The 11,241-nt window shown below is 39.0% G+C and overlaps 1 protein-coding gene across 1 annotated transcript; it reads left to right on the forward strand.

Moving 5' to 3' along the window:
- The first annotated feature begins 2,505 nt into the window (after positions 1 to 2,505).
- On the forward strand, positions 2,506 to 10,393 carry SPATA4 (spermatogenesis associated 4). The gene is made up of 6 exons (XM_049772659.1): positions 2,506 to 2,735; positions 3,609 to 3,738; positions 4,293 to 4,411; positions 4,520 to 4,740; positions 5,470 to 5,547; positions 10,239 to 10,393. The coding sequence occupies exons 1-6, from the start codon at positions 2,506 to 2,508 to the stop codon at positions 10,391 to 10,393; spliced, it is 933 nt and encodes a 310-aa protein (XP_049628616.1).
- Positions 10,394 to 11,241: the final 848 nt, after the last annotated feature.

Below are 11,241 nucleotides of genomic sequence, written 5' to 3' on the forward strand. Positions count from 1 at the left end.
ACCAATCTAGAAATAACAGTTGATGCTTCTTGGAGACAGGGGAGAGGTCACACCTTGTGGTTCTCAAGGTTTACTTCTGGCTCTGTACTGAGGGATCATTTATGGCAGTGTTCGCGGGACTATATGTAGTACTGGTGATTGAACTGAGGTTAGCCATCAGCAAGGCAAGCTCCTCAACCCTATCCATTCTATCGAACCTCAATAATAGATTATTTTTACTGAGCACCTTCTAGGTGCTGCACGCTGTTCTAGTTTCTTTGCATATGTAACTCATTTATTTCCACAACGACCCTATAAGATATAACTTTTACTTATTTTTATCTATTGGAAATAAAAATGATTAAATAATGTGCCCCAGATCACACAGTAATAAAGAAGTAAAGCTATTTTAACATAACAAGTTCAAATATTGCCTTATTAAATCCAAATACGGAATGCAAAGTGCAACAGTGAACCTGGGAGTACAATCCCTAGTGGTCCAGTCAGGCAGAGCAATTCTGAGATCCTCTATGATCTGGGGTCTCAAGAGAGCAAACTAAACAAACAAAAATAAAATAAATTTAAAAATATTGAGGAAAAAAATAAAGTCCTAGAGAACTTTCCAGATGTCCAGAGGTTAGAGTATTTCTTTAATTCCTGGTATTAATAATATACTTATCCCCAGACATGAAGGCTTTTTCAGTTCATGATCTATTTTGTGGCCATACCCTGTGGAACTCAGAGTTTACTCCTGACTCTGCGGTCAGAAATCGCCTCTTGGAGGCTCGGGGGACCATATGGGAGGCTGGGAATCAAACCCGGTCTGTCCCAATCTAGCACATACAAGGCAAACGCCCTATACCGCTGTGCTAGTACTCCGGTCCTTTGTTCATGATTTTTTTTAAATGATACCTATATCTATTTCCTATAAATATAATGTACATACAATATGTACTATAAAATTTTCTGATGTCAGAAAATAGCTGTATCAACTGAGATGAAATGTAACTGGCTTTTCTCAGTTTATCTTATTTAAAATAATGCTAATTTGAAACTCAGGATCCATATATAGTTATTGGCCATAGACTGCATAGTGAAGGTCTAGTGTGCAGTAGAACTCAAAAAAGTTTATTGACTAGATTAATCATTTATGAAAAACTCCACTGGGAATAAAACAAGCATTTATGTAGCTTATTTAGTTTTCTCTTTAACCATAAGCACTAATTTTGGTGTTTGCTGTGTTCATAAGCATTAAAATATATCATGCCACTAGCTTGCACAGAAATGTCTTTGCTTGCCATATTAAGTGATATTTTCCCAGCTGTAAAAGTTTATAATGAATTTTAATAATTTTGCTGTCTACGTATTTTATTTGGAATTGTTTATGTCTGCATTTAAATAATCTTTTTCCATTATTATTGACCAGTAAATCCCAAATGACTGAATCAGTGCCTGGATATTTAAAAGGATTGTAAAATCTTGAACACACTAACTAGACCACACAATCTAGACCATCTTGATGAAGCAAGAAAATGTACCAAATTGGTCTCCGATATTCTTTAATTTTAATGATTCCTAATATAATCACCAACGAAAAGGGCTGTAAACATTAAACATTCATTTATATTTTGGACCTTTGTTTATTTCCATTGGCATTCTGCAAGCAAAACCCTGTGTATCCTTTCTGTTTCTATCTAAAATGTTCCTCACCTTTGACTGCCTCTTTATACCCTTATCAAATTGCTGTACTGAAAATTAAGTTTTCCTTTGGGCAAAACCCAAACAACCTGAAAGTGATTTTCTTAATCATGGGGTTGGGGGGGAGTGTTAAATTGGTTCAGAATTTTTGCAACAAGATCACAAGATTTAGGATTAAAAATTCTGCCCAACTGTTTGAAAACTTAAGTGCAAGGCTTAAGAGCGCTCTCCACAGTGGAGAGCCAAGCTCAGGGCTACGAACATTTTTTGTAACCATGGTGCTTAAATAAAGAAATAATTATTTAATTAAAAAAAAAAAAGAAGAGAATAGTCTCAGGGTCAGGTACGCCTTTTCACCTTGGACCGTGCCCATGTACTCGAGACCCCGCCCCTTTCTTTAAGCCCCGCCTCAGTCCATCGAGGCCCCGCCCTGTCTTTTGAGGCCCGCTCATTCACTGATCAAGCGTTATGGATTTAGCCCCCCCCACCTATTTCTCAAAGCCCCACCCTATCTAGCTAAGCCCAACCTATCTATGTAGGGCCACCCAGCAGCCGAAACCCCGCCCCGTCCATTGAGGCCCCGCCCATCCACCGACCCCACTTGATCCATTTAGGTCCCGCCCCATTCACGTAGGCCCCGCCCCATATCTCGAAGCCCCATCCTATCTAGCTAAGCCCTCCCTATCTATGTAGGCCCGCCCATCCGACTAGGCCCCGCCCAACACGTCAAAACCACGCCCCGTTCTTTGAGGCCCCGCCCTTCCATCGGCCCCACTTGAGCCACTTAAGCCCTGGCGGCGCTGTTGCCATAGCAACCCAGCAATGGTCATGGCTGCTGCCGGCCAAACTAGAAGCCGTTGGACACCTCCAGCGGCGGCAGCGGAAGAAACTCCACCACCCATTTCGCGGTGTGTTTCGCCTGAGTCTTCAGCTCCCGTCCCAGTAAAGCCTAAATGTGTGACCTATCCGCAACCCCCGAAGCGCTCGCGCCTGTCTCGGTGTATCCTGCGGTGGCTGCAGAGCCTGAACCTCAGCTTCTTCCCCAGGAACGTGAACAGGTGCCGGCCACCGGGGTCCCTCAGCCTCTGCTCTGCCGCCACCTGGCGGTCTGCTGGGGCTCAGGTTTTGTCTTTGGCATCAGTGTTGGGTCAGAGGGCTAGGGATTGGGGAGCAAGCCTAGTCTGCAGCCTACCCCCATTCGAGGACGCTAACACATGATGGTGCATGCAGCCTGGAGCTCCCTGAACCCCGTGAGTGTGGTTCAGGGGACCCTCAGTGCCTCGAGCACCTCACAATGAACCACGCTGCCCGAAAAGGGCAAGACAAAAAGAGAGACGTCATTGTAAGCTTTTCATTGATGTATTTCCCCTATTATTTTAGAAGGAAGCAGAATGCTTTAGTGACTCCCTAAATGATAAACTAGTAGAGGCCCTAGGGAGATTGGACATTAATATTCATATGAATGAGGATTCCTTTGTCCCATTTAAGATGAAGTGCCCGGGGGTCGATAAAATAGCTGCATAAATTTTCTGTTAATCATTGTTCTGGGAATGTAAACTCAAGCCCGACTGTAATACTGTTAACGAGGGGTCTGCAGGCAAAGCCCGGTTGACTCATATTCTTGAACAGTGATGGGCCTGAGGTTCTCCATGGGAATAAAGAGCCTCTGGGAGAGCAAATTACAAATACATATTCAATATAGGTTTAGAAGTGGAGACAGAACACCAAACCTTGTGCACCTACCCCCAAGTGTTTTTTCCACTTTTATGGAAGAGTTTTTTCTCCTTTGAGCAATGATGCAGATACACTCAAACTAAGCATGTTTCTTGCCGTCAACCTCGAATCTTTAGACTGGTCTGAAAAAGCGATGAAAAGATGCAAATTGTGTAATGAACTCAATTTTATTCCATTTCCTTATGGCAATCGTCCAGGGATTTTTCAAATGGCTACCTGGTTGCTGAAATACTCACCGTGTATTACCCGTGGGACCTTCACTTGTCAGCCTTTGAAAATGGAACTTCTTTACAAGTGAAGCTAGGTAACTGGGGACATTTGGAGAAGGTAAATCAATAATTTGACATTTAAGTATTTAAAGAAGTGCACTCATTATATCCGTGGACAGCTGTGTGTGTGTGTGTGTGTGTGTGTGTGTGTGTGTGTGTGTGTGTATGTGTGCTTGGAAACTATATAGGCAAACCATTTCCTCATAGAGAAAAACTGGTTGTCAAAGTTTGCTATGATGAATCACTCATGTAATTGAGTGTATTGATTACAGAATTTCTGGCAAGTAACAGTATCTACTAAGTAACAGTTGAAACATCAAAAAAATTTTTGAGGGGTGAGGGGGAAGAGACAGAAGGAAAGAAAGAGAGAACGTAAGGTAAAGTGCTAGTCCTGCAAACAACTAAGCCAGGTTTCACCCCCAGTACCACTGTGATCACCTGAGCACCAGAAGTAATCCCTAAGCACAGAGCCAGGAATAAGCTCTGAGTACAGCTGGGTGTGGAAAAAAGAAAGAAAATTAGTTGAGGGAATATAAGGAATGAAAATTAATTTGTAATAATTGGAGATTTCCAATAGAATATGATAAAAATGTTTTCTTTCTACTATTAAAGTTCATGGCCAAAAAACATCTAAAATTACCTAAAGAACTAATCCATGGAACAATTCATTGTAAAATGGGAGTGCCTGAAATAATGATAGAGGAGTTGTACACGTTGTTGACACATAGAAAGTAAGTTACTTGACATTTTTTAGTACGATCATTGAAAATAACACATTTTAGGATAAAATACATCTCAGAAAAATAAGTCAGTCAACAATATTTATATTTCATTTCCAGGGTTAAGAGTGTGCAGAGCGAACTTGTGAATTTCACAGACTTTCTTTACCAGATGAGTTTGCCCCCAGTTTCCAGGTCTACGGCTTCCACATCAATTAAAGATAATATCAGGTTGACAGAATTAATAAGTAATCCTAACATGCTCAGTTATAGAAGGAAAGCAGAATTCCTCCTCCTCTTACATATGTTCCGAAGGAAAATAAATAGAGACATGTATCCAGGTAAGTTTTTCTTAGAAATAGCAAACTGAGCTATTGCAAGTATCATGAGTTATTCCTAGGTGACAGAGAGACTGACCAGGGTCTAATCATTTGTTCTGTGACTTTTTCAAAGTAAAAGACTGAATAATTTGGTTTTTTTTTTGTTTGAGTGGGTTGTTTTTTAATTTCTTTATTATTTTTTTATTGTTTTAGGGAATCGCCATAAGATAGTTAAAATATTGTTGATATTGAGATTCAGTTAGTATTCCAACACCCATCCCTTTACCAGTGTACATTTCTCACCACCATTATTTCTTTTTCTTAAAAAAATATCCTGAATGTTTTCTTGCTTTAAATTTTTTATACAGTCACAAAGTTATTAATGACTGGCTTTCAGACATCCAATGTTTCAACACCAATCCCTATGATTAAAGTGTGGATGAAGGTGTTTTAAGGACCTTTATCTTATGTTAAAATGTGGTGAATAGGTTTTCTTATAAGTGTAAATTGAAGAGTTCAGCAGGGTCTAATTATTTTAGGAAAAGAAAAGAGTCACCATAATTATGGTTATCCTTTCCTTAATAGATATGTTGAAATGGGGAGTCCAATTGGAACAAGACATAAAAATTTTCAAGTTATATTGTTAAATTGTTCTCAAAGCATCCAACACATATATGCAGGCAGATGTGTCATAGATATAAATACCCCCATTTTTAATGTTTATCTTTTTTACTCTTCTAACACATTCAGATTTTCCTCATTTCTTGGACTCCCTTGACTGCAGAAACTTAGCTGCTGTATCCTCCAAACACTTGGAAAAAGGCAGATGTGGGTCAGTCAGTTTTATATCTCATCTGAATCTTTTTTTCTGAAGAAAGAGGCATTTGTTCTTCTGTCTAGTTTTTAGTCTCTTCTCTCTCTCTCTCTCTCTCTCTCTCAAAAGAGGATAGAGAAAATAAACTACCTTCCCTCTCTCCATTCTTCCATATCCAATCATCTCATTTCCTTTCTTTGATTTATGCATGGTTCTATTCATGAATTTGTGAGTATGAATGAATTTAGGCAATTAGTACCATTGTAGCATTTCAGATTCAACTGTTTGGTTTAGCATTAACATTTGCTCTAAGACTTACTAGCAGTGCATTTGTGTAATGCACATGTACAGTTTCAGAGGATTGATGACTTGGATGTTTGTGTATTAGTTGGGGAAATGGGCAATGGTCAGTACCTTTATATTGCCCTATATGTCCTCAATGACATTCTCCATACTTTTTAAGAGGAAGCTTTGCCTTACTGCCATTGCTGATAATTTTCTTGATTTTAAAAAATACTGAGGGGCACAGAGGTGACTCAGTAGTAAATATGTAAGACCCTGGGTTCCATCCCAGGGCACCTACATACACATATACACACACATTCGTCTGTGCATACTATTTATACATTCTTAGTTTTAGTCACGTAGGCTTCTCAATTTTAACATTTGACTTTTATTGGAAGAATGACCTCTATTCTATTCTGTGTGTGTGTGTGTGTGTGTGTGTGTGGTTTTTGGGTCACACCCGGCAATGCTCAGGGGTTACTTCTGGCTCCATGCTCAGAAGTTGCTCCTGGCAGGCACAGGGGACCATATGGGATGCCAGGATTCAAACTGATGATCTTCTGCATGAAAGGCAAACGCCTTACCTCCATGCTATCTCTCTGGCCCCTCTATTCTATTCTTCACAGTTTCATCCCTGGAATTTGTGAGTAGCTGAGATAACAGTGAAAGAGAAATTAAATAGTATGTATAATGTTAAAAGTTTATACAGGAGTATTCAAGGGGACCTGGTCTAATCATATGAACCCTTCAGAGCCAAGTTCTATCTCCCAACTGGAGTCAGATGGCTGCAAGGGAAGGAGAAGAGAGATTTGCAGTGTCAGAAGGTCTGGATGTGCCATTTATACAGGGGAAGCATATGAGGGAACACAGTGCAGCCTGTTGGAATAAATACTAACCCTCAACTGGCAGCTGGAAAGCAAGGACAAGTCTGCTGGTAAATTCTACTAGAGAAAGAGTCTGAATGAGGATTTATCATCTGATCTTCCTGGAAGGCACTTATCCTGGCCAACACTTTGACTACCACCTCCTGAGACTAAAGTGGAGACATAGATTTCTGTAGTAGCAGATAAAAAAGAGCTGGGCTGCATTTTTCCTTTAATTCTACAAACCTGATGTCCTTTATTAGGGCAGAAATGGAAAATATATGCAGGCTTTAAAATCAAGATTCTTTGTATATGGGATTACAAATACATTGTTCTATTTTTAAATTTAGCAAAGTTTGGTATCATGCTTTTAATAAAAAGAAAGTATTTTTTCAGGCCAAGAGAGATTAGAGTAGCTAGGGTGTTTGCCTTGTTGGAGGCCAATTTCCTGTGCACCAGACCAGCTGGTCCCCTGAGCGATGGTCCCAATAGTGATTAATGATCACAGGCAGCTGTGGCCCCAAAACAAAACTAACATCCAAAAAGTCCTTTTCCTACTTTATGAAGATGTCGGTGGCAACATAAATTGTTTTGAAGGTTTACAACTTGATACTTTGATGTTCCATATACGCAATAAAATTAACAATAAAATATCAAATAAAATAATAAAAGTAACAACCATGATCATGACCATGCATACACACACAATGTTATGTCCTGTGCACTTAGAAACTTCAAGAATCCAAGGGACATTGTTAACCTTGGTCAGTATACACATTTGGTATACAGAATGTACTCACCTTGCTTGATTGAAACTTTGAACCCTTTGACCTCTTCACTCTCTTCTATCCTAGCTGTGGTCATAACCATTGGTCTCTCCACTCCTATGAATCTGTTTTAGTTTTATATAAGGGAGATAATATATTATTTGTCTCTGTATCTGGCTTATTTTATTTAGTATGCTGTCCACTAGGTTCATTCAGGAAGGGTTTCCTTTGTAAAGATGACTAATATCCCATTATAAATCACACCACATTTTTCTTTTAGAGCTACCTAATTTTAGACATTTAGGTTGTTTCTCTGGATATTGTGAATAATGCAACAAAGAACATGAGAATACCAAAGAACATCTTTAAATACTGATTTTATTTCCTTTGGCAGATACCCAGATGTGGAATTCTGGGTTGCAGGATATTTCTATTTTTAATTTAATTTTTTTGAAATCCCATATATTTTTCTTCTTTTTTCTTTTTATGGGGGGGCACACCCAGTGATACTCCTGGCTTTGTGCTTAGAGATCGCTACTGGCTTGGGAGATCATATAGGATGCCAGGGGATTGAACAGTGGTCTGTCCTAGGTCAAGGCAAACACCTTACTGCTGCACCACAACTTCAGCCTTCCATAAATTTTTTTTTATAAAATCTATCAGCAAGCTACATGTCCAAGAATAGTGCATAGTGATCTACTTGCTGCACATTCTTACTAATTTTCTATTTTCTGTTTTCTTCTGGTAATAGTCTTATTAAAGGTATGTGATATTACATATTACATGTGATTTTTTTACTTGAATTTTCCTAGTTAGTGATACTATTAACTGTATTAAGTACAAAAGATCCCTGTTTTCCATTTCTTTTCTTTCCTTTCTTTTCTTCTTTCTTCCTTTCTTTCTTTCTTTCTTTCTTTCTTTCTTTCTTTCTTTCTTTCTTTCTTTCTTTCTTTCTTTCTTTCTTTCTTTCTTTCTTTCTTTCTTTCTTTCTTTCTTTCTTTCTTTCTTTCTTCCTTCCTTCTTCCTTCCTTCCTTCCTTCCTTCCTTCCTTCTTCCTTCCTTGCTTCCTTCCTTCCTTCCTTCCTTCCTTCCTTCCTTCCTTCCTTCCTTCCTTCCTTCCTTCCTTCCTTCCTTCCTTCCTTCCTTCCTTCCTTCCTTCCTTCCTTCCTTCCTTCCTTCCTTCCTTTCTTTCTTTCTTTTTTTGATTTTTGGACCACTCCTGGTCAGCACTTGCTCCTGGCTCTGTGCTCGGGAAGCATGCTTGGTAGAGCTTGAGGGAATGTAATGGAGTGCTGGAGATCAGATTCTCAGTGGTCCTCAAACTATGGCCCGTGGGCCACATATTGTATTTGTATCTGTTTTGTTTCTTCATTGCAAAATAAGATATATGCAGTGTGCATAAGAATTCGTTCATAAGTTTTGTTTTTACTATAGTCAGACCCTCCAATGGTCTGAGGGACAGTGAACTGGCCCCCTGTTTAAAAAGTTTGAGGACCCATGCCTAGATCAACTTCATGCAAAGCAAGTGTTCTACCCACTGTACAATCTCCCCAGTCCTTCTGTTGTGCATTTCAAAGCAAGTGTTCTACCCACTGTACAATCTCCCCAGTCCTTCTGTTGTGCATTTCTTTGAAAAATATCTATTCAGTTTCTTTTTTCAGGTTTTTTTCAAATAATTCTGATGTCCAACAGTGCTTGGTCTGAAGATGTGCCTCATGGAATTAATGCCTGATTCCAGTAGTGTTCAGGGGCCATCAGGACTATATTAGCTCGTGATGGGGGTATTTTCTTGGCATAAAATCAATATGAGAGTCTTCATGATATTAGACATGTTTCTTTCTTAAGGTGACTCCCTATCTCCCTTGGCTTATTTTTAATAGGACTATTTGTCATGTTTGCTTTTGAATTCACAAGTTCTTTATGTACTGCATACACCAAATTCTTGTATAGAATAAATGATCAAACGTGGTTGAAGGATATTAAAGAAGATATAAATGGAAATATAGTCCATGCTCATATAAGAAAGGAACTCATCATAGATGAATTTATATTGTTCAAATGTCTGTATCCTCAATAATGTCTGAAGAGTGAACATGAATATTCCCATAAAAATTACAGAAATAAAAAAACAAATTAAAAAGAATACCAATTGTATAGGAAATTGCAAAAGATCCTGAAGCAATAAGGCCATTTTAAGTTTAGAATATCATGATTCTTGCATAAATAAGACAGAGCAGAACAGGCAAATGGATGGGTAGAAACTGACACTTTGCTCTCTGTCAGTTACCGCCCCATTTACACCCCCTCTTGTCCAGCATTAATTGTGTTTGTTCATTTGTTTTTGTCTGGGGGCCACATATTGGTGTGCTCCTGGGTCACTCCTGGCTCTGCTCTCAGGAATCACTGCAGGCAGTGCTCAGGAAACCATATATCAGCATGCTAGGTAGTGAACCCAGTTTGGCTACATGCAAGGCTAATAATGTCCTACTTCCTGTACTCCAGCATTAGTTTTCATCAAATCACTTTTAGCATCATATGTTCCCTACAGTTTTAATACTTAATTTTTGTTTCCATTTATTTCACAAACATTGCTATTCCTCACTGGTTTTAATGGGCTTACTGAAACAAAACAACTGCTCACTGAGCCTAATAAAAATCCACTTATGCTTCCATAATTTTCTTTTGAACACAACTCTTTAGTCACAGAAGTCTTATATAGCTCTTCAGATGCTTTGACCAATCAGTGTTCTATTATCATCCATTGATATTTCTGGGACTGTGGACTTTCAGTGGCTCATTGTGATAACTGTCACTCTGGGAGAGTTGCTGAGTACAATAAACTGATGAGTCGTTATGATGGTGGGTTCTTCAATAAGGGGGCTTGGCAGAGAGGAAAAAGGGACCTTTCGAAACACAGGGCAGAGGAAGCCTACAGGATTAGTTAAGAAATATGGGATAACTTTCTGTCTTTGTTTCTTGGGGAAAGGCTACATACATTGTTGTTTGGGGTCTACTCTGCTCTGTGCTTGGTGGGGGTTTGTTCAAGGGGAATGCTGGGGGACCATGCAGCGTCATGGATTGAACCAGGCCTCCTGCAGGCAAAGCATAAACAACTGAATAATCTCTCCAAAGTCATTGTTTAGATAGTGGACAATGCTTGCCAACTGAAATAATTTATAATCTTATTTTTCTGACATTAAGAAGTAGGTAAAATTTACCTATAATGATGATAATTAGGAGTATGGGAGAGACAGGAGGGATTTGGGGGTTAATACTAATAATATTGGTGTATTCTGGGTGTATTTACTAGGATCTTCATCAAGCTGTAATGTTCGAATAATCATCAAGCTGAAAATGTTATTTATTCCTATATAGGTATGTGTGTAATATAAGATATATAACAAAAATATCAAGAGTCCAGTAAAAGCATGAAGATGACACCTCAAAATGACCTTATCAACCATTTAATATGTATATCACAGATACTATGAACAATGCAGGAAAAGCCATCCCAGTCAGCTCTACCAGAAGATCCTTATTTATGGTTTTTATTTGTTGTTGTTAGTTTTGGGGCCACAGACCATGGTGCTCAGGGATTACTCCTTATTCCTGCTTCTGACTCAAGAATTATCCCTGGCACTATTGGGGGTGACTCTATGGAATGCCAGGAATCAAGCCCAGAGCTTGAACTCAGGTCAGCTGTGTGCAAGGCAGATGGCCTTCATCTTCCTTGTTTAAAATGCCTCCAGGAAAAGGAAAGAACAGATTTTCAAATAATTTGCTAGATTTTGGA

Source organism: Suncus etruscus, chromosome 4, assembly GCF_024139225.1.
Source record: "Suncus etruscus isolate mSunEtr1 chromosome 4, mSunEtr1.pri.cur, whole genome shotgun sequence".
In the NCBI taxonomy this organism is placed as follows: domain Eukaryota; kingdom Metazoa; phylum Chordata; class Mammalia; order Eulipotyphla; family Soricidae; genus Suncus; species Suncus etruscus.